This window comes from Heterodontus francisci, chromosome 14 (genome assembly GCF_036365525.1).
Source record: "Heterodontus francisci isolate sHetFra1 chromosome 14, sHetFra1.hap1, whole genome shotgun sequence".
NCBI classification, from domain to species: Eukaryota; Metazoa; Chordata; class Chondrichthyes; order Heterodontiformes; family Heterodontidae; genus Heterodontus; species Heterodontus francisci.
The window spans coordinates 80,216,080-80,240,815 of NC_090384.1; the positions used below are offsets into that span (position 1 = coordinate 80,216,080).

At 40.5% G+C, this 24,736-nt stretch overlaps 1 protein-coding gene across 7 annotated transcripts in view; it reads left to right on the forward strand.

The window, feature by feature from the left end:
- The window catches only part of lrp4 (low density lipoprotein receptor-related protein 4), a 472,786-nt gene that overhangs the window by 220,375 nt on the left and 227,675 nt on the right, over window positions 1-24,736 (forward strand). For all 7 annotated transcript variants that reach the window (XM_068046457.1, XM_068046460.1, XM_068046459.1 and 4 more), the window contains exon 2: window positions 3,229-3,381. In XM_068046457.1, coding sequence (XP_067902558.1) covers window positions 3,229-3,381 — 153 coding nt within the window. The remainder of the gene's footprint in view (window positions 1-3,228; window positions 3,382-24,736) is intronic.

Consider the following 24,736-nt stretch of genomic DNA (forward strand, 5'->3'; position numbering starts at 1 on the left):
GAGGAGTTCATGCGCTCAAAACCCGGACTCCTCCATTGTCTGCCCATGGCTGCACATCGCCTCAGGGATCTCCTGGGAACTCATCTGACTCTGATGCTGCAGAAAGAGCCCCCTTGTGTGTGACACCCGAGGCCCAGAACTAGAGTATTCAATCCCTCAGCTTGTGTGCATGCTGGTGTATACAGAGTTAGAGACCTGTCACCTGGGTGTTGCCTGCCACTCACCTTTCCAGGCCTTAGTAGATCATTGAAGCGCTTTCTGCACTGCACCCATATCTTCCCAATGACTCCTAGGCTGCAGATCTCCTCAGCCACCTCCATCGATGCCCTCTTGGTCTGGCTGGGAGGATTTCTTCTGGACAGAGGGAAGAGCACAGCTCTCCTCTCTGCCACAGCATCCGTCAAAACCTCAATGGAGGCATCAGAAAAATGTGGGGCCCCCTGGGGATGCCTGCCCAGGCCAGCGCTGGCCCTCTGATCGCCATGCTGCTTCATTACTCCAGGCGACGGCAAGCCCAGTCATGGCTGCCGTTTGCCTTTTTAAATCACCCTCCATCACGAGGTCCTGCCTCCAGGCTGCATCTGACACCACTGAGTGGGTGCCGAACTCACCTCACTCCCAATTAGGGCCTTTGTCTTTAAAAATCGTGTCTCATCGTTGAGGCTGACACGGCACAGGGTCCAAACCTAGAAATAATCAGGCCGTCAGGTTCCTGAACCCAAATTGAAAATCCAGCCCCTGGAAACTGCTTTGCAGCAAAGCTAGATGTATAGTGTAACTGATCTATGTTTACATCAGCTAGGCTTGTCAGATCAGATACCTGCTAAGGACAGTGGGTAACTAACAGCATGGTGTTGACATTGCATAGGAACTGAGATCGCTGTGGCATAACTTATACCTAATTCCAGAGCTGTCTATGTTGGGAAAATGCTACCTGTGAGATTTAGGAAGAAGAGAGTGAGACAGACTGCAAACCTGTTTAAACAAATGGTGGAGAAGAGGATTTCCTCTGAATATTAGGTTTACAATTTGACTAGAGCAGAGAAAATCTTCTTCCATTTGGATGTTTATTTTTAAGAGTGACATGCATCAAAATGAGCAACATTTGATAGGTTTGCCAATTCAAAGCAGTGAAATATCAGTGCAACACAAGTGATTTGAGTAAGTGAATTGTACAGAAGAAACATTCACAGTAATTAAATAAAGAAAATCGGGAGTTATACAATTGTACAAATTGCCTTTAAGTGAAGGCAAATTTCAGTCTTACAATGAAATAAGCAAGATGATGAAATGCGAAGTCCTAGAATCAGATATTGTAATGAATTTTAACCAACTTCAGCTTTAGCATCTTGTTCATAAATACTTCTTATTATCTTGTGTATAATAGCATTGGTAAGAACTGCGTAAACTGAATTATAAAGAATTCATCCTGACATATTTAAGTTGTGAACACACAGCATGGCTAACAGCAGAAACAAAACATTTAGCTTTCTTCACTATTTGACAAATAAAAATGATCTATCCCAATATGGTATTAATTCAGTCTTTCAGTTTTACATTACATCCTGCATTAGAACAATGACTACACTTCAAACAAAAATGATTTCATTGTCTGTAAAGCACTTTGAGGCGTCCAGTGGTTGTGAAAGGTGCTACATAAATGCAAGTCTTTCTTTCCTTTTATTGCTCAGCAATTGGATAGAACTGAGCTGCAATGGGAGGAACACATGTATGCACTACTGGGGAAAAAATAAATCTTTGTCCTTTTTCTAAAAGCTGTGTCAGCCCACAGTGAAACTATAATTAGTTTGTATTAGATTGTCTTTGAGATTAAAGACTATGTCCATTTCATTTCCTGTTGGAAAATGTTTCTAAACAGTAGCAGATCCAAAATAATGAATAGCTTTAGAAAAATCTGGAGCAAATTTGCTTCATAAAATCCTCCTTTTTGCAATGAAGATTCTATGCCATAAATGTGAAAGCTACAGTGTTATTTGAGATTATTTGAAATTTCAACTTCCTGGTGCAACTTTCTGGAGAAATTGGGAAGATATCAGAGTTAGGCGTAGGAAATTGGTTTACACGATACGGTGCTGCTAATTTAAAGCCTTTTAGTCAATCTTCATTGGTTTCCGAAATTGGGATAGGGTGAGGTTGTCGACCAAATGTGGGCTTTACTTTATTATATTCCAAACTAAGGTTCAGATCCTACAATGCATTCTAAATAGAGTCAAATGTGCATATTCTCTACAATTCAGATTTAATAAATTGCTCCCAGTTTTCTGGAGAGCTGATAAATACTGGTGTAGCCATTTTTGTTTTATACACACGCTTTTTCATTTGTTCAAAATTACTTCACTTGTATCCTGATATAAACTAATTTGTGATGGTATGTTAAGCTCTGCAGTCTGCTATCTGGTGTCATTTGTAGTTGTGGAGGAGGATTTTGCTATAGGCAAGGTTTAAAGAGACACATTCATTTGATGTTGTCAGGCCTGTGTAACAATTGACAGCCGCACTACTGGCAACAGAATGTAATTGTTAAAGAATTTGTGTTTTTTTGCTATTTCTATTTCAGGTAAAAAAAAACTTTCTTCAGAGGCAGTTCTCTTTTTGGTTAGCAAAGCATTTAAAACATTTCAACTTCCAGAGCAGTGCCGACAACTTAGTTCAAAAAGCCAAAATAAATTGGGGGTGGCATCAGACAAGCATACAGGAGTTAGGTGGCAATATGTCTGGTTTAATCTCAACCCATTTTTATCTCCTCTGGACAAATACATAGGTTATAATAATAAAACCATAATTCTAATATTCAAATTACTCTAATAAGCATGTATGGACCTTGTCTTTTTGAACCTTGCCGCAAAGAGATTTATTGTGCTAATATGAAGCTACGTTTTGTTTATGGGTACTTGCTTGCTGTTAATGCTATTTCTGACTGATACATTTTCAAAACATATGTATACAAGTATCATTTATTTTTGAACTGGCAACAGATTCTTACCTAGAATTGCATAAAGATTACAAAATGGAAACGGGCTGTAAAGATCAACCAGTCTGTTTTGGTATTTATCCTCCACACACGTTGTAATTCTGATCCCATACACTGAAGGCTCTAATAAGAAATTTATCTCTAAGCAATAGCTGCTTCTGTTACTTTACCGCAGTTTTGTCCTTCAATGATCTTCTTTAGGATTCACAAGTGTTTGTATCTTTGTGTCTGTGCAGGTGTGACAGGATCAGGAAGTACTGAATGCTCATGCGGCAGAAATCATTTCACATGTGCAGTGAGTGCATTTGGCGAATGTACTTGTATCCCAGCCCAGTGGCAGTGTGATGGGGACAACGACTGTGGAGATCATAGTGATGAAGATGGCTGCAGTAAGTAACTGATCACTTACTGAACACTAATCAGTGTGCTCCACCCAGAACTCATTTGAGTTCAATCATAGTGTTGGCCAAGTTGCTGCAGTGGTTTTGGTAACGTTATTGTATCAGTTGATGTAATGTTGTCTGATGCAACGTAAATGAGATGCATGGAGTCCAGTTGGTTGAAGATCTCAAACAGGTTTATTACAGCTAAACTATTATATACAGTGCAGAGCAAACTATTTACAGAATCTTCCTCTAGGTGTCACAGTTACAGAGTGATTCTGGCTTCACAATGTGGAAAACCTTCTTGTCTTTTGGCTGAGAATTGCTTCTCTCTGAGTCTTGTCTCACGTCTGCTTCGCTGTGGACTTTATGTATCGGCTTGTGTTTATGCAGGTCTCTAGTGCTTTCCTTGCTGCTGTTGCCCTGTTGCTGCGCCTGTCTTTCGTTTGTTTGTGTCCTACTGTGACTTCAGGCTGCATCTTTGGAGCCAGACTTCTTGCACAGACGGGCCCAGTGTCCTTTTGCACTGCATGTCTTACACAGGTCCTGAAATGGAGGACAACTTTGCAGTGAATGGGACCAACCACACTTACCACACAGCTTGCTTGCTCTTTTCGACCTGGTTATCTTGCTGATACTGTTGGCTGCACCTTGTGCTTGCAGATGCTGTAGTCAAGCTACAATGGCTTCGTATTTCCTGCCATCTTCTAGCAGTGCATCAATGATGCGACCTTTCTTTTTCCCCAAGAGGTCCTTCTGAAATGCTTCAGTGAATGTTGATACAATCACCAGCTCCATTAGTCGCTCTCCGTTTCTGAGAGATCGCATTCGTTGCTCTTACTACGGCATCTACTGATGAGCTGGTCTATTAATTCCTCTGGCTGTTGCCTATAGGACATCAATTGCCGGCGGTGAATTCTAAAATTCACTCGTAACTGCAGCTGATCTTCAAGCACTTTCCATATCTTTGTGGGATTTTTCTGGTCCTTGTCAGATAAGCCTGAGGTATTGATTCTGTATAATCCCTCATTTACAACTGCTATTAGTATTTTTACTGCCTGTTGTTCTTCTACAATTACTTGGTCTGTGAAGCATAACTGCATTCTTTGTTTGAAAAGTTGGGACTCGGATAGCATATCCATGGCCTTCCAGTTCATGCTGGGAAATTGGTATCCCATCTTTCTACTGTTCTTTTGCTTAAAACTTGCTTTAAGACTTGTTCTATGACTCCGCACTGTTTCCCCTTTCACAAACTCTCTGTTATTTAGACTTGCTACTTAGATTCAGAGGAGCAGGTGTTTGACAGTGCTCTGTCTTTATCTTGCTTGCTGCACTTAAGCCTGTCTGTTTACACAGCTATTCACTAGGCAGTTCAATTACTTTTTTTTTGCTAGAGTTTGTTTATGTTCTTCACGCTCGAGTGGTTTAATGGTATTTTTATAGCTGTGGCTATGTGAATGGAAGCTCTTCTTCATGCTTGATTGATTTATAGAGTTTTTTAAAACTTTGGCTGCATAGTGATCTGGGTTTTCCTGCATTTTTTGCAATCAGACGCCTCCTGTAATAGCACCGAGCTTGATCAGCCTGGGAGATGAGTCGGGTCTTCCCCTTTTATTTTATGGAGTCTTTAGAAAAAAATCAATGTTTTAAGCACTTCAGAGTTTTTTTTTAAACCAATATCCCTCGACACAATGATTTACCCGATCTACCTGCAGCCTGTCATTCTGTGCTCTGTCTTCTACAGCTGGAGGGAAGTATTTTCTTCTTTCTACTGTTTGGGCCAGTATTTCTGTGGAACTTTCTCTCTTTTGGCTGCAGGAAGAGTCATTTTCAAAGCTGTTTTACCTTTGGTCTCCAACTTATGCTTTGTCTTCTCACCACAGCTGCCACCATGTAATGCATTCTTTATGTTATCTGATGCAACATAAATGAGATGCGTGGAGTCCAGTTGGTTGAAGATCTCAAACAGGTTTATGAAAGCTAAACTATTATATAAAGTACAGAGCTTAACTACTTACAGAACCTTCCTCAAGGTGTTACAGTGGATAGTGACTCTGGCTTATAGTCACATGATTGCATCCTGGTACTTAGCTCATGAGCATACTAAGATCTTAAAGGGGCATCACTCTTAAAAGCAATCATACAACAGTTGATTTCTTTCTCTCTCGCTCTTTCTCTTTCTTACACTCCCTGATGCTTTATATTATTATTTTAATACAATCCTTTGTTAGCTATATTGCTGTGAATTTTGATTGCCGTGTGCTCAAAATCACCGAGAATGCTCTAGTGCTTTAGGATCTAAATTTGTAATTGTAATACATTAAGAAAGCTACATGAGACTGGGCTTAGTGATGGTAAGTGGCCCTAACAGCATACAGAAAATGGAAGGCTCAGTACCTCTTTGTGATCATGACCATAACACAATTAATAATTATATGATTTGGTATTCAACACTGTGGAGGACCAACACCCGGGTATACAATTTTAAAAAGGCTGACTACAAGGTTATGAGGGAGAAACTATAACAGATTGACACCTCCGTTGATGATTATGAATGTCTTGAAAGCAATGCAAGACAAGTACAAACCCAAGATTAGCAAATGTAGCCTCAAAAATTATGATCCTAAATTGATTAGCAAGCTAATCAAAATGAAATAAGAACGAGAAATGAACTTCACAAATTCTTTAGAAAAGAGTGATAGGTATCATTGTTAAGCATGCAAGAAACCTCGGAAGCATATCAAAAGGAATATCAGAGGGCAAAGAAGAACCTAGATAGCTAAAGATGATTAATACAACCACAGAAATTCTACAACATGAAGAAGACCATTAGGAACAATTAAGAACGGTAAAGGCTGCTCATGGAGATGAAAGTTAGCATGAGCATAGAATAGTGAGTGTTTTCAAGATTGCTTCCTTGTAATCTGAAGACTACAGTCATTTCCTCCATTGATTGAGATGATCAAGTGCACACTTAAACATTTTTTTTTTATTATCCATTTTGTGGGATGTGGCTGTCACTGGCAAAGCCAGCATTTATCGCTCATCCCTAACTGCCCTTAAACTGAGTGGCTTGCGATACCATTTCAGAGGGCGCTTAAGAGTCAACCACATTGCTGTGGGTCTGGAGTCACATGTAGGCCAGACCAGGTAAGGACAGCAGATTTCCTTCCTTAAAGAACATTAGTGAACCAGATGGGTTTTTACAACAATCGATAATGGTTTAATGGTCACCATTAGACTAGTTTTTAATTTGAGATTTATTAATTGAATTCAAATTTTGCCATCTGTCGTGGTGGGATTCGAACCCATGTCCCCAAAGCATTAGCCTGGGCTTTGGATTACTAGTCTAGTGACATTACTGTGATGCCACTGCCTCCCACAAAGATGAAGATGAAGCTTCTACATAGGCTTAACGGGATCAAAACAATCAAATCCCCAAGGAAAAATGTTATCTACTCCAGGACACAAAGAATGACCAGGGATGAAATATAAATTTGCAACAATCATCTACATTCAATTCTGGTTACTGAGGCACAGGAAGGCACTCAAGCCTCCCTTTCTGTTTGGAGAAGAGCCACATTAAGTCTTTAGTTTCAAAGTACTGAAGTAGGAGGAAAGCCTGAGAAAGCATTTTCGCCTTGAAAGATATGCCCTTGTTGAGGTAAATAAGATAGTAAACAGTAGAGAAAAGGTAGTTCTGGAAAATTATTTCAAGTTCATCTGCGTGAATTGACCAAATGTACAGAGTTTCAAACTAATCAAAGGCAAATTTAGGACTGATGTCACAAGTGCACACCAAGCCTGATCAACACAAGGGATGGACAGTAGCAGTAATAGTAAAATCATTTTTAAGAAACAATGGACGCCATGATGGAAAAATTGTGGTGTCTTTCTGGATGGCCTTCCTCATCCAAATTTACCTAGCGTTCATGAGGGAGTCATTGAATTTTGGAGAAGTCCCAAAAGATTGTAAGCAAGCTAATATATATGCCATACTCAAAAAGGAAATAAACAGACCAGTCACTCTTGGATCAAGAACTGGTAAAATAATGGAGCCTATTACAGAATGCTGGAATTTTATGTAGCCCATTGACCCGTATCATCCCGTGAAAGAACTACCCATTTATTCCCTTCCACTGTCCTTTCTCCATATCTTTCTAAAAGTTTATTTTTCAAATATTTATCCACTTCCTTTAATAAGCTTCCTTTGGAATCCGCTTTAACCAGTATATCTGACATGGCATTCCATGTCTCAACAACCCACTGTACAAAAATATTTCTCCTCATCTCTCCTTTTGTTGTTTTGGTGGTGAAAACTTTATGCCCTCCAGATACGGGTTCACCAGTATGATAATCTGTTAACTAATAGCAGGGGGAGATTCTGACTGACTAGCCACCTTGAATTTTTGAGGAAGCAACAGCCCAAGTGGACAGTGGAAAGTTATGTGGTGTGATGAATCCTACTTGTGCAGCAAGATGGAAATATTCGTTCGCTATTTCCTCTAGGATTGAACAATTTAGTCAGTGAGTCATTTCACCTTTGGAAATTGGCTTTGAATCCAGCTTAGACTGATAGGATAAAAGTTTGCTTTTTCTGCTGGCTGCAAGGTTCAATAGAGAAAGGGAGAGAAATTTGGTGCACAAAACTGTTTTTGTGTGCCTTCTAACTAACCTTGTTTCACTGGCTGTGCGAGGTGGTCACTGTTCTGTTTTGATGTTGAATATGATACTGGAAAGATTGGGCTGAATTTTACAGGCCTCTTGACGCTGCAGGTCACGGCGCAGGGATGTTAAAATTCTGTGGGGAGAGGCTCGCCTTGACCCGCGATGTCGAGAAGGGCCAGTCGCATATTACTGGCAGCGGGGGGACCTTGGTGTGTCCCCAACGGCCTGGCAGCGGGCCCTTCATCAGCATATGCAAATGAACATTAATAATATGCAAATAAACTTACCTGCGGGCTGCGGCCGTCCAACGCCAATATTACGACCGCCGTTCGTGCTTCGTGCATCTTTGGAACTCCATACGGAGTTCTGAGGCGGGAACCTGGTGGGGAGGGGGGAGGAATAAAATTTTCAGGGCAGGAGGGGTGGGGGAGCAGGGAAAAAAATCTTGATTGGATGTGGGGATGGTGGGAAAGGGCTAAAGGGCAAAAGTTTGAAGGTTGGGGGGTAGAGTTCGGGTAGGGAAAACAGCATGTTTTTGTTGTCCCGGGCAAATAAATGACCATTGGGGGGTTGGGGAAGGGCCTCCATCACAAAAGTTTTCATTTAATAAAAATTTATAATGATGCACCTTTAAAAATTAAAATTAATTTTAAGGGCTTAAAGCCCTTTAAAAATGGCGCCGGCACCTGCGCAGTGGTGCCGGACACCGTTGCCGGGGACATGGCAGCCGCCACCTATACTTCATCGGGGGCGGCCACTCCGCCCCCTCTATTTAAATGAGCCCCGCGCGTAATATCGTGGGGGCTCAGGGATGGCGCATCTGCACAGGATGCACACCGCCATTAGAATGCGCTGCCGCGAACTGTGGCACACTCGTAAAATTCAGCCCATTGTGTGCAGAGCTTTTGAACTAATATTGGGTAAATATTTAGGATCTTTTAAGCTGGGAGATGCCAATGCTGCGAAATGGGGCAGTCTTCCACTTTATACACCTAATATCAGCACTGAATCTAAGGGGCAGATTTTCCTGTCCCCATGCCTGCTCATACTAAATCACTTGAGCACAGCACAGAAAGAAAATTTAGGTGGAGTAGTGCACATGCTCATAAAATGAACAGGTAACAGGGCAGATTCCTTTCTTGTTTATGCATTCCTTCCTGCCTGATTTTCATCCATGTCGTGGATCTGGGCAATCTAATATGCCCATACACAGAACAGGAAAATTCACCTTTACATTCTACAGTTCAACAGATCAGTGGAGAGGGAGCAACATGTGAATCCTTTTTTCAAATTTCTTTACTCCAATCCTGACTTTGCCTGTGGTTCAATTGCAGTCACTGAAGCTAGAGAGTTGAGTATTGGTTGGCAAGGCAACCATGGAGAGCACCACACTGAAGCCCCGTGGTATTTTTACCTGACATCAATACATGTACCTTATGCAACAAACTCAGCACAGACCAGGGAGGGAATGTAGATGCCTTCTGGTTGGTATTGCTTTGTGTTACATTAGACAGTCCCTTTACCCAGTGGACCATCAGGGGAGTTTGGCAGATGTGATTTAGAAAGTTTTTGGAAAAATACAAATTTTATGTATATTTCTCCATCCTTGTGACCATTGGGAAGAATCTGATTTGTTCTTAGTGCTATCCAAAATGACCCATCTGAGATTGTGAATTTATTAGGAATGAAAGGTTAGAACCTGTATTCTGGCATTTCCTGGTACACCAACATGCTGCATTACTAGACCAGGAGAAGTGACCTTTAAACATGCTGCACTTGAATAGATTTCTCTAGATACTGTTCTTTTCAATTTTCTCTTCTACGCTCCTAAATGCACTGACTCTTGTTGCAAGAAAGTTCTACATTCACCAGCAACCCTCTATTATTTCACCCAGGTGACTTTTCTTTATGAAAGTACTTGGATAACAGGCTATTTGAGCAGGGATGGTGGGGGGCATCAGAGACAAACTTGATCCTCTTGTTTCAGGTCGATGACCGTTCATTGGAACTGGAAAAGGTTAGGTTTTGTCATTTAATCTCTCCTGCCTTCCACTTTATCACACATCTTTCCTTTTGTTCTTTGCCCCCACCCCACCCCCCCCCCCCACACTTTCCCTGCCTCTGTACTTGCTTAAAATATGTTATATCTCTGACTGAAACTTTAACTCTGTTGCTCCCTCCACAGATGCTGCCTGACCTGCTGAGTATTTCCAGCATTTTCTGTTTTTATTTCAGATTTCCAGAATCCACAGTATTTTGCTTTGATCCTCTTGTGCCCTGTTGTTCATAATATTCCTACCAGCTAAAATTACCTTAGATTAAGAACGGAACCTGGGGCTTTCTGGGTTATTTCTTGAGCTCTGCACCTGGACAATTGGTGTACCCCAGGCAGAGACACAGGGAGAAAGGGCAGAAGCCCATTACGTCAGAGCTCGGCCCCCACTGCACTTCTGAAATTTCCTGGGGCCTCTCTCTTTAACATGCCCAGGCACATAATAGCTATTTTAATGAGGGGTGGGGATACTCCAGTCTCCCTCTTCATTTTGCAGTCAGTCTGCTCGTTGGGCACCCATGAAAAACTGGTATTATGGCCTGCTCTTGGACATCAGCAGTCAAAAGTTAACAGTTTCAAATTTGCCATCTGATTTTCAGGCACAAGGCCCAACAAGACAAGGTCAAACATGGGCAGTTGTTTTTTCTCACCGCTTGCAGGTCCACTATTGAGCATTTATCAAAGAAAATCTACACTAAATTGATCAGAGCTACTCTGGTGCTTTTTCTCACTCAGTTCTCCTTAACGACTTGAGTGTTACAGCCAAATAATATCTTTATTTTATTTGGACTGTTACTGTATTATTTTCAATTCATGACACCATTTTTCAGTTATTGATGCATAACCATGAAAAATGCAATTACCAATAACTAATTTGCTGTGGAACTGCTGTATGGGCTTTTTCCTTATATATAAAGCATTAATGAGAGCTGGTGTGTTTCACCCATTGCACTGAAAATCCATTAGGAAATTTTTAATAATGTAGAAGCCATCTTTAGATTCAAGGTAGTTTTTAACATGGTGCTGAATAATTTAATATATAAACTGACCTAATTCCAAGTTAACGCCGGTAAATCTTGACAGTTGGTCATTTCAGGCCGTCTTAAGGAACTAAATTAAAATGAAGTTGGTAATTTTATGGTCTTTAGTGGGTATATCAAGAGGCTTATGACATTTTCATGGTCTGGATTTTGTGGGGAAGGTGGTATCATTTAATTAAAACAAATGGTCTCAAAACTCAACAGGTTTGTTTCCTACATGAAATAGTAAAATAAATGTCACTATATAAGTAATCCATTATCGGACTGTTGCCCTGTCATTCCAGTACTAATAGTAATGATAGCTCCACTGAACATACACTGTAAATTGAACTGAAATGGCCTAAATAATGCAGTGGTTAACATGCTTATTTCACACAGGGACTGCTTATCTTTGTCCAATCTGCCAGCGGTGTTTGCAGATCTCCAGCTGTGATGGTTCCCAGCTGGCAATCATGTTAGAAACGTCTGGTAAATATCGTATCAGTGCTGAGACCTGGTTTGGAAGTAGATTTGGAAATTGTAGAACAGTTTGTGATCTGTATAGATATTTTTTCTGCTGACAAAAAATCAGATGTTTCTTGAAGCTATTGAGATGCAAATAGTTCAGATAGAGGCTCCAACCTAGTGACAAGGTAATAATGGAATAGAATTTCCTCTATACTGCTGGGGCAGAACAGAGAGGAAATCAGGGAGGAAGATCACGCATCTTTAAGTAAAATGGAAGGAAGATTGAGTGAGCTAACCTTCTTTCTTTTCTATCTATGCTCTCCCCAGATGATATTTAACACCAAGCAGTTAAGAGGAAAATCTGCCACAATAGAGTCATAGAGAGAGATACAGCACTGAAACAGGCCCTTCGGCCTACCGAGTCTGTGCTGACCAACAACCACCCGTTTATACTAATCCTGCATTAATCCCATATTCCCTGCCACATCCCCACCATTCTCCTACCACCTACCTACACTAGGGGCAATTTACAATGGCCAATTTACCTATCAACCTGCAAGTCTTTGGCTGTGGGAGGAAACTGGAGCACCTGGCGAAAACCCACGCAGACACAGGGAGAACTTGCAAACTCCGCACAGGTAGTACCCAGAACCGAACCCGGGTCGCTGGAGCTGTGAGGCTGCGGTGCTAACCACGGCGCCACTGTGCCACCCTAGGCTAGGACAACTGCTGCATGATCATCAGACAGCATTTATGGTCCATGTACATTTTCATTCATGCTGAGCTTCCAGCCTTAATCGTGCTTTTTATGCGCAGCTTTCCCATTTGGGGTGGTGGGGCGTGGATGTTGGGGTGGGAGGAGGGGGAGGAGTGCATTCTGGCAGGGCTGCATTTCTTAAAAGGGAGATTCATCTTTTTCAATGCTGGAGACTGCAACATATTTATTTACACAATTTTGAGAAGAAGGCTACAACCAGGGCCCCAGATTTTTAGGTGATGGTACAGAATTGCTGGTGGTGAGGGTTGGAAGTAGGAATGAGGAACTTTTGCCCACAGACGGTCATAGGTTATCGAGGCAAATTGCACAGAAACAGTGGAAACTCGTGGCAAAGAATGTCAACCCCAGAAACAATGCTTCCATTACCTAGAAGGAAAACAGGAAGAAAAGTAATGACCTGACCAGCTCGGCTAAGGTACGAACCCCATTCCTGTCTGTCTTTTATGTCAGCAGAGCCCTACAACATTCTAGAGTAGCCCCAGCATTACTAGGGCTATTTTTCAGTTGTGTGCTGTTATTTGAGTGGTCAGCTTTTTTGGAGGTTTGTCAGCTTTTTTTAGTTCTGTAGTTTGGTACGTATGCTCATTAGCCATGAGTTCACTGATAGATGCCATTGTATTCACAATCTGGGCATTTCAAACTATTTGTACATCAAGAAAACATTAGAACTCGAAAATATTAGTGAAGAAAGAAAATGATTAAGAGACAAACAATCATGTTATTGCAGAAGATGGGACAGTGAACTCTCTAAAATATTTTTCAATTCCTTCATTCTAATTGGAGCAAAAGTACAAATAAACAGAACAATGTGATAGCAATACATAATTTACATTTAAATGGCTGGGCACCTGCCAGCTGTTACTAATGTAGGAACTCAGACAATTCAGTGCCTTGTGCCTGTTCCACCATTCAATTAGCTCGTGTTTGATCGAGATCTCAACTCCATTTACGCACCTTTGACCAATGTCCATCCATACCCCTACCCAATAAAAACCTGTTGATTCCAGTCTTGAAATTTTCAATTGACCCAGTATCCACAGCCTTGTAGGAAGAGAATTCCACATTTCCAGTACCCTTTGTGTAAAAAAGGTGCCTCTTGATTTCACGCCTAATGGTCTCGTTCTAATTTTAAAATTGTGCCCTATCTTGTCCCACCATTTCAGTGATGTACTGGAGGGTCCTGACACAGGGAGAACCATTATCCAAGCAGCCGCCTCCTGCCCGATGTCTGAAATCACAACCTTTTCTCGCCAACTCTGGAACATTACAGCCCTTCCCTCCCTTTGCTCCTCCCCCAGTGGTAAACCCTATAGCCAACATGGCCGTGGACTCTGGAATTTTCTTCCTACTTTTCAATAATTCTTGTTACCTTCAAATGTCTCCTTAAAGCCTGAGTTTTTAGCCAAGGCGTTAGCCAGCTTTGTGATCCCTCCTAGTCAGTGTCCATTTGCACATCCTGTTTTTAAAATACCGTGGAATGTTTGCTACATTTAAAGGTACTGTATAAGTGCACGTTCTTGCTGCAGAAATACACCAATAGAATGTGTACTTGCAGGTTTGGTGCAATCATGATACTTATAGGCACATGCACATGTACATAAGTAGCTTAAATAAAAACCATGGTTCTAAGTGTTGTGGGAGAGGCGTTTCAAGTTGATTTTTAAAGGAGAGCATTTTACGTTTTAGTATTCTCTCGTTTGGTATATAGCTTTAAAATGTGTATTCACTTAAGCTCCCCCACTGTAAAATATATACAAAGAGCCCAGCTGTGTTAACGCTGTTTGAGCACTATTACCTAGTTGCTTTTTATTTTATGGCTTGAAACCCATTTGGATGAAGTAATGACATTAACAGAACAAGGAGGTAAAACTGGGGGCAACAAACCATCTTACTGTAAAGCTGCATCAGCTTGTCAATAGTCAAGATGAGGAACCTTAGTGTACTTTTTTTCCACCTTTCTTAGTTTGGCAAGGTCATCATTGAGATTGACTAACTAAACATAGGAAAGGTACATTCTACTGTGAATGGCTCAGTGCCACACTCTACAGTACAGTTACAGACTGAGGCATTGGATACCTGTTAAAAACTGATTTATAACATAGAATGTTTACTGAAAAAGTGACAGATTGACTTAACAGGCTATACATATACAAGCTGTCTATAGGATGTCAGTTTTGGCTCAGTGATAGCACTCTTCTTGACTCTGACTAAGAAGGTTTTGGGTTCAAGTCATGCTCCAAATATTTGAGCATGAAAATCAAGGCTGACTGTTTAGTGCAATGTCAGAGGAGTGCTGCACCAATATAGGTGCCGTCTTTTGGATGAGGTTAAACCAAAGCCCTGTCTGTTCCCTCAGGTGAGCGTAAAAGATTCCATGCCACTATTTGGAGAAGAGCAGGGAAATTCTCCTGGTGTTCAGGCCAACATTTATCATTCAGCCAACGTCACTAAAACAGATTTATCTGGTCATTATCTTGTTACTCCAGCTCCAGCGACCCGCGTTCAGTTCTGGGTACTGCCTGTGCGGAGTTTGCAAGTTCTCCCTGTGACCGCGTGGGTTTCCGCCGGGTGCTCCGGTTTCCTCCCACAGCCAAAGACTTGCCTGTTGATAGGTAAATTGGCCATTTTAAATTGCCCCTAGTGTATGTAGGAGAATGGTGGGGATGTGGTAGGGAACATGGGATTAATGTAGGATTAGTATAAAATGGGTGGTGTTGGTCGGCACAGACTCGGTGGGCCGAAGGGCCTGTTTCAATGCTGTATCTCTAAATAAAATAAAAATAAAAACAATACTGTTTGTGGGCCCTTGATGTACACAAATTGGTTGCCACATTTCTCTATATAACAACAATGACTACACTTAAAAGTGCTTAATTAGTTTCAAAGAGTTCTGGGATATTCTGAGGTCATGAATTGTGTTATAGAAATAAAAGGTTTTTCTATACGTGGTTGGGGGAGGTTAAGCAGAGCTACACTGAGACAATACAGACCCAGGCCTGTGACTCGATGTGAAGATGCCATTTGATTTCCATCTCTTTATTGTACCAAGCGTTACTGCCCATAACTGATCTGGAAAAGTTCCCCAGAGAACTGAAATCAATCTTCTTCAAAGCGCCTAAGGCATAGAGCTGCACTATAATTCTCCATGTAAGCCTCTGAAATAGATATGGTGAGTGTCTAACCACAAAAGTGATGTACCTTTTACTTTGAAGCATGTAATAAGCCCACAGTGAACACACATCAGTGTGTTTTGACCTTCTGGCTAGCATATTTCTTCCACTGCTCTAGCACAATGCAAAGTATTTTCTCAGATCTTTGATGAGAATGCTTCAAAAAATGTCAAAAATAAGTTATAGGATAGTTCCTCTGACAAGCTTTGCTCACGAACTATCAGATTAGAATTCTAGTTGCTTTGAACAATTAACTTCAAATTGTTGGCAATCCCTTCAGTTTATAACACGACAGGTGTTATCTTGGCTCAGTTCATGGTCTCATCCCTCTGATTGGGATAGTTATGTGTGTTAAAACAAGACTTGAGCACATAGACCAGGAAATTCCTCAGAGTTGCTCCTTCTCGCCATAAGTAACTTTGACGGAAGTGAGGCAGAGGCACTGTTTATGAACATAAATGGTGTTTATGCACAAACAGGAATTTGTTGCATTTCTACACTTTGCATCTCAGCTGTGGCTCAGTTGGTAGCGCTCTGTTGCCTCTGAATCAGGAGATTGTGGGTTCAAGTTCCACTCCAGGACTTGAGCACAAAAAACAAGGCTGACACTAGTGTAGTACTGAGGGAAGTGCTGCTTTTCATGTGAGACATCAAACCAAGGCATTGTCTGGCCTTTCAGGTGGACATAAAAGATCTTATGACGCTATTTCAGAGAAGAGCAGGGGAATTCTCCCTGGTGTTCTGGCCAATAATTATCCTTCTATTAACACAAAAACAGATTATCTGGTCATTATCACATTGCTATCGGAATCTTACTGTGCGCAACTCATCTGCCACATTTCCTACAATACAACAGTGACTATACTTCAAAAGGACTTCATTGGCTGTAAAATGCTTTGGGATATCCTGTGGTCATGAAAGGCACTATATAAATGCAAATCTTTCTTTTTCCTTTTCTTCCTGGCGAAGTTATATCAGCAGAGCAGAGGCAGCTTTGAGGAGTTTCCCAGTAATAATGTAGGATGATACTCCAGTGTAGTACTAAGATTCCTATTGGTCGAAGGTGGCATGGCACTATTCAAACAAGAAAGACTTCTTCTTGTATCCTGACCATTACTTCTCCTTCAACCAATCTGCACGATTTTATATTCATACTGGAGTTCAGTTTGACCAGTCCTGCCCAGCCGATGTGCACTTCTCTCAGTCAGAGGTCAGCATTGGCACCAGGCATGAAGAGGCGCATAATCGTGATCATGGTACCCTTCTCACTGAACAGGAACATATTGGTTAGAAGGCAATGCTGAGGATCTAGTGGAGGAAAAATAAAAGGCATCTTCATAGGCCAGACTGAATAAGTGATCAAAATTTTGATTGTAATTCTTTTTGTTTTGTGAATTAGTAGCCACATGCCACAAAGTCACCAAGCTCATTTTCATTCAGTAACCACTTCTAGTTTCTGCTAAACACAATTTTCTCAAAGAATCATTTCCAAGACAGCGTAGTGGACAAATATTTACATGTTCAAGTCTTTGAGGTTATTGCAATTACAGGCAATTAGAGGGGTCCTTCTGTTTCTGCCTCAAATTCTTTGCAGAATATCATTAAGTGAGCATTGAACTATGCATTAGAGCATGTCCTCAGGGAAGGGAACGGCTCTGCCCTGAAACTGCATTTGCTCAGCAGCTCTTAGCACTTTGTTAAAAATTAGTACTTTCAGAGGGGGAGTGTTGGGCCTGTTTTTCAAAACGTAAAGTCAAATAGTTACAAAAGATTATTATGAGCCTCAGGATTCCTTTGGTGTTTTCTGTTCATTTTTGATTTTTATCGTTTGCCTAAATGATAACTGATTATATCATTGGAGATCTAGATTACAGGAGTCTCTAAGCTCTTAGTGATGCATTTAGTTTGTTATATATGATCATATTTTTAACAATGGTGAATGGGAATCACACCATGTGCTAATGTGGCTTCTATTTGCTGTTATATAAAGTATAAATGTAGTATGAAATCCTTGTAAACAGAGAGAAATGTGTGTTATAGCAGGATTGATTTAGCATTTGCAGGTTAGTAAATAAGAATCGCTTTACATTCTGGTGGTCCATTTAAACATTTCCAAAGACAATGATGGCTGTGACGTGACATCACAGTATTTGTGTATTGTACCATGTGACTCCTCTTCGTATGTATGACTGCAGCCATTGAAACACTACAGAAAGCTACTTTGCAAGGATTTGGCAAGATAGGAGAATGTGGACTATGATTGATCTTGTTTTTAATAGCATCAGAAACCATGTTAACGAGAGTTTTGTACTCTTGAACATGTTGCTATGCATTCCATTAATATTATGAAGTTCACATAATCAAGGGAGACCAGGGTAAATTGTGTATCATAAATCAATGAAGGTGAGAGGGCTGCAAGACCGATAAAGAATTTTTTAAAAAGTGACTTCATTTGTGCATGCATTCATATGAATTAGGAGCAGAAGTAGGCCATTCAGCCCCTCGAGCCTGCTCCCCCATTCATAAGATCATGGTTGATCTGTTTGTGTTTCGAATTCCACACTCCCATCTGCCCCCGATAACTTTTGATTCCGTTGCCTAACAAGAATCTATCTGCCCCCGCCTTAAATATATTCAATGACCCCACCTCTACCAGCTTCTGAGGAAGAGAATTCCAAAGTCGCACAACCCTCTGAGAGAAAAAAATTCTCCCCATCTCTGTGCTAAAAGAGCAACCCCTAATTTTAAAACAGTGCCCCCTAGTTCTGGACTCACCCACAAGAGGAAACATCCTTTCCACATCCACCTTGTCTAGACCGTTCAGGATCTTATATACTTCAATTAAGTCTCTCCTCACTCTTCTAAACTCCAGTGAAAATAAGCCCAGTCTGTCCGACCTTTCCTCATAAGACAACCTGCTCATTCCAGGTATCAATCTGGTAAACCTCCTCTGAACCACCTCCAACGCATTTACGTCCTTCCTTAAATAAGGAGACCAAAACTGCACACCGTATTTGAGATGTGGTCTCAGTTAAACCAGTTAAAGATATTGCACCAATGCTCCAAATGTCATGAATTCAGAGCTTGTGTTAATGGGACATAAATATCGTCATATAGATCAAGAGGACAGCAGCATGACTTTTGATCCTACTTTGGCCGCTCCCATTCTTGTAGACAAAGAGTAGGATGATAGTGACTTTGGACACAGAGGTGAAGGATGTGCAGGAGGCTGCAGAGTAGAAATTACAGTTCCGTATCAGTGAACAAGAATGTTTATTTCATGACATTCCTCATTCATGTTTAAAAGAGGCATCAACCCATTTGAAATAATTTTGTGAAAAACTTGCACTCATACAGCACCTTTTTACATTGAAAAACACCCTGCTGAAATAAGCCATGAAATGTCATGCAACATTTTGGGTATTTGTTAGTTCCGGCAACAGTAATATTGTACCTGAAAGAGGATCTGTGTACAAAGATGTTGAGGTTATTTAGAAAGTCATTTGTTAAGGTGTGTCCACTGGTAGCAGATGACTTTGGATCTTTGGTTACTAGAGTTGCTCTGCTGTGGCTGTAAAGGTCACAACTGCCCAGAATTTGTTTTCTACTAATTTATGTTAGCCAAGGTATGATGCCCACCTACATTTAAGAAGTAATTAATACACTATTTTAGAGGGTTAATTAATAACATCCATTAATATACCAAAATAAATTGTTGATATATTTGTACATCTAAATAAATTTTAAATAGCTTGGGTATAAAATGGAAACTATATCTTTGCTCGTACAAACTGGTGGACTGGACACAGGTCATCTGTGAGAAAAGAGAGCCATTATTTACAGTGATAAATAAAGGGTTGATGGGACAGGCAGTATGGCAAATATGTTAAAATATTCAGCTACTATGTTATTTCCGATTGTTATGTTCAGTTGATCTGGTGGAAATGCAGAAATACAGAATTACAAGACATTGTTCCATTGCCTACTGAAGTGTGAGGAGGAATTTTTTTTGTTTGCTTGACTTCTTCAAGGAAATTGCTTTATGTCGAAGGAGACCAGAAGGTTAAATGCTTAATTCAATAAGTCAGATTGACATCTCATCCCAAAAGTTTGATCTTAAAACTGCACACTATTTACCAAGAAACAAGGAACAGCTCACCTGATTCATCAAAAGAACAAGTTTTATTCCAAGAATTTGGTTTTAAAAAAAGGCAGTCGCAGTTTATAAAGGATCGTAGCAGAGATGGTTAACAAGAGAGTATTAGAAAAACTGAACCAAGAGGCATTCATTGGATTCTTGGTGATGGTGGGCATAAGAGAGACAGAGATGGATGATATTGCAAAGCTAGAAGATATTAGTGGTGACACAATAGGTGTGGTAAAGGAAATTCTGTTCAGGATTAAGCAACAAACCAGGATTCTGTATCACCAAACATTATCTGAGGTGGCAATCAGAGAAGTTGGTGGAGTTGACGTCAGTGAGTGCTTCAGTTTTCAATACATTTAATATAGTCAAACATAATTGCAGATTGAAAATTATTTTTTAAATTTTAATTTATGCATTGCTGGCAAGTGAAAAAAGGTAATGGTACAACAATCCAGCCTTCATTTACCAAGCAATAGTCCAAGTTTAGTGGTAGTACTCTCACCTCTGACCCTGAAGGTCAACAGATTTGTGGAACCGTAATGTGTGCAAATTGGCTGCCTTTTTTTTACATTATAACAGTGACTACACTTGAAAGTAAAGCACTTATGGACACCCTGAGGTCTTGAAAGGTGCTATATAAATTCAAGTTCGTTCTTTCTTCCCTCCCTTATGACCTTTTCTTCTTTTTTCAAACTGCAGCCAAACCAATATGTTTAATTAACAAATGAGATAAAGAAAATGGCCCAATTTGTTTAAAAAACAATCTGGCCTTCATACTTCAGGCAATATCCCTTTCCTCAAACTACAACCAAACCAATGTGTTTAATTAGCAATGAAGTCACTTCCTTTTTACTATTCCTGCTTTCACAATGAACATAGATCAAGCTGGAGCATGGAAAAGATTTAACAATGAATTTTAAAGAGCTGAAACCTCTTTGTACAGATGACTCTTGTACAAACTAAAAGGAGTGTGGAACAAAGGGACTGGCAGAAGGAAGGATGTTCTGTCTTCCTCGTTGTTCAATCCCTTCTTAAACTGACTTCTTTTTCAGTATGTACTGACTGCACAAAAGAAAGCCAATCATTAACGAGTATGTCTCAAATAGACTTCCTCTCTTTGTCAGAAAGCAGAGGACGTGTGTCATTGCTTTCTGAATGTTGCAGAATGCTAATTCAGCTTTCTCATTTTAATCCCCTTGTGCTGCTGGAACTGAGGGGCTTTATGTTACAACTCTGTCAGGTTGTTTGCCTGTCATCCAGTCAGTCAGCAAGCAACTTGTCACCTCGATAACTTAAAACGACTTCATGAAAATTGTTGAGCTTCTGTCAACAGAAAAGGTTATTTTTTGCAGTAGCTATACCAAGAACTGTCTGTGCATCATGTTCATGTATTCCACTTCCAAATTGGGACTTTCAAGAAGGATGCTCTTTGATGACATACATACGAACATACAAATTAGGAGCAGGATTAGGCCACTCAGCCCCTTGAGCCTGCTCCGCCATTCAACAAGATCATGGCTGATCTGATTGTAACCTCAGCTCCACATTCCCGCCAACCCCCGATAACCTTTCACTACCTTGCTTATCAGAATCTATCTACCTCTGCCTTAAAATATTTGAAGATTCTCCTTCCATTGCCTTTTGAGGAAGAGAATTGCAAAGACTCACGATCCTCTGAGAGAAAAAATTTCTCCTCATCTCTGTCTTAAATGGGTGACCCCTTATTTTTAAACAGTGACCCTTCATTCTAAATTCTCCCACAAGAGGAAACATCCTTTCCACATCCACCCTGTCAAGATCCTTCAGGATCTTATATGTTTCATTCAAGTCGCTTCTTACTCTTCTAAACTCCAGCAGATACCAGCCTAGCCTTTCCAACCTTTCCTCAGAAGATAGCCCGCCCATTCCAGGTATTAGCCTAGTAAGCATTCTCTAAACTGCTTCCAACTCATTTACATCATTCCTTAAATAAGGAGACCAGTACTGTACACAATACTCCAGATGTGGTCTCACCAATGCCCCATATAACTGAAGCATAACTTTCTTACTTCTGTATTCAATTCCCCTCACAATGAATGATAACATTCTATTAGCTTTCTTAATTACGTGCTATACCTACCTACTAACCTTTTGCGATTCATGCACTAAGACACCCAGATCCCTCTGCATCTCAGAGCTCTGCAATCTCTCACCATTTAGATAATATGCTTTTTTTATTCTTACTGCCAAAATGGACAATTTCACATTTTCCCACATTATACTCCATTTGTCAGGTCTTTGCCCACTCACTTAACCTATCTATATCTCTTTGTAGCCACCTTATGTCTTTGCAACTTACTTTCCTACCAATCTTTATGTCATCAGCAAATTTAGCAACCATACCTTTGGTCCCGTCATTTAAGTCATTTATATAAATTGTAAAAAGTTGAGGCCCCAGCATTGATCCTTGTAGCATACCAATCGTTGCATCTTACCAACTAGAAAATGACCCATTTATGCCTACTCTATGTTTCCTGTTAGCTCGCAAATCTTCTAACCATGCCAATATGTTACCCCCTACACCATGAGCTGCAATAACCTTTGATGTTGCACCTTATCAAATGCCTTCTGGAAATCTTAAGTACAGTACATCCACCGATTCCCCTTTATCCACAGCACGTTACTTTTTAAAAGAACTCCAATAAATTGGTTAAACATGATTTCCCTTTCACAAAATTGTGTTGACTCTGCCTGATTCTAACATTTCCCTATGACAGATGTTAAGCTAACTGGCCTGTAGTTTCCTGCTTTCTGTCTCCCTCCCTTTTTGAATAAAGGAGTTACATTCACTATTTTCCAATCGAATGGGACCTTCCCCGAATCTAGGGAATTATGAAAAATTAAAACCAACCCATCAACTCTCTCACCAGCTACTTCTTTTAAGACCCTAGGACGAAGTCCATCAGGACCCAGGGACATGCCAGCCCGCAGCTCCAATAATTTTTTCAGTGCCACTTCCCTGGTGATTATAATTTTCTTCAGTTCCTCCCTCCCTCCCTTCTATTTCCTGATTTACAGCTATTTATGGGATGTTACTTGTATCCTCTATAGTGAAGACCGATACAAAATACCTGTTCAATTCATCTGCCATCTCATTATTTTCCATTATTAATTTCCAAGACTCACTTTCTATAGGACCAACACTCACTTTGTTAACTTATCTTTTTAAAATATCTATAGAAACTCTTAGTATTTGTTTTTATATTTCTAGCTAGCTTCTCTTGCACTCTAATTTTTCCCTATTTATTAATCTTTTACTCATTCTTTGCTGTTTTTTATATTCTGTCCAATCTTCTGACCTGCCACCCATCTTTGTACAATGATATGCTTTTTCTTTAAGTTTGATACTATCCTTAACTTTTTTAGTTAACCACGGATGGTGGGTCCTCCTCTTGGAATTTTTCTTTCTCGTTGGAATGTATCTATTTTGTATATTCTGAAATATCCCTTTAAATGTCTGCCACTGCATCTCTATTGACCCGTCCCTTAACCTAATTTGCCAGTTCGTTTTAGCTAGCTCTGCTTTCATGCCTTCATATTTGCCCTTATTTAAGTTTAAAATACTAGTCTTCGAGCCATTCTTCTCTCCCTCAAACTAAATGTAAAATTCATAAATATTATGATCACTGCTGCCTAGGGGCACCTTCACTTTGAATTCATTAATTAATCCTATCTCATTGCACAATACCAGGTCTAGTATAGCCTGCTGTCTGGTTGGCTCTAGAACATGCTATTCTAAAAAACTATCCTGGAAACAGTCTATGAACTCCTCACCTAGGCTACCTTTGCCCATCTGATTTCTCCAGTCTATATGTAGATTAAAAGCCCCCATGATTATTGCCATACCTTTCTGACAAGCTGCCATTATTTCTTCCTTTATACCCTGTCCTACCATGTGGTTACTGTTAGGGGCCTGTACATCACTCCTGCAAGTGACTTCTTGCCTTTATCATTTCTAATCTCTATCCAAACCACGTCTACATCCTGGTTTCCTGAACTTAAGTCATCCCTCTCTAATGTGCTAATACCATCATTAATTAACAGAGCTGCCCCTCTACATTTTCCTAGCTGCCTGTCCTTCCTAAATGTCATGTACCCTTCAATATTCAGGTCCCAATCTATGTCATCTTGCAGCCATGTCTCTGTAATGGCTATCAATTCATACTTATTTATTTCTATTTGCACTATCAGTTTATCTGTTTCGTTACGAATGCTACATGCCTTCAGATACAGAGCCTTTAGTTTTGTCCTTTTGTTATTTTTGTAACCTCTAGCCTTATCTGCTGATTTACTCTTAGATTTGTCCCTTCCTGTCAAGGTCTGTTTATATTTTCCCATATAAACACCTTTCTCTCTTGCCTTGTCTTTACTCTTTGATTTACCACAACTTCCCAGATTTGATCCCTTGCCCTCACTATTTAGATTAAACCCCTCTCTGCTTCCCTAGTTATGCGACTTGCTCGAACACTGGTTCCAGCATGGTTCAGATGTAGACTGTCCTAACAATACCAGCCCCCACTTTCCTCAGTACTCGTGCCAATGCCCATGAACCAGAACCCACTTCTCCCACACCAGTCACATTTCTCTAATCTTATTTGCCCTATTCCAACTTTCATGTGGTTTAGGTAATAATCCAGAGATTATTACCTTTAAGGTTCTGCTTCTTAACTTGGTGCCTCATTTCTCATACTGACTATGCAGAACCTCTTTCCTTGTCCTGCCTATGTCGTTGGTACTTACATGGACCACGACGACTGGATCCTCCCCCTCCACTCTAAATTTATCTCCAGCCCTGAGCAGATGTCCTGAACCCTGGCACCAGGCAGGCAACACAGCCTTCTAGACTCTCGCTCTTTGCTGCAGAGGACAGTGTCAATCCCCACACAATACTATCCCCTACTAGCACTACTTTCCTTTTTGCTCCCCGTCTTGAATGGCTTCCTGTACCGTGGTGCCCTGGCCAGTTTGCTCATCCACACTATAGCCCTCACTCTTGTCCATACAAGCTGCAAGAGCCTT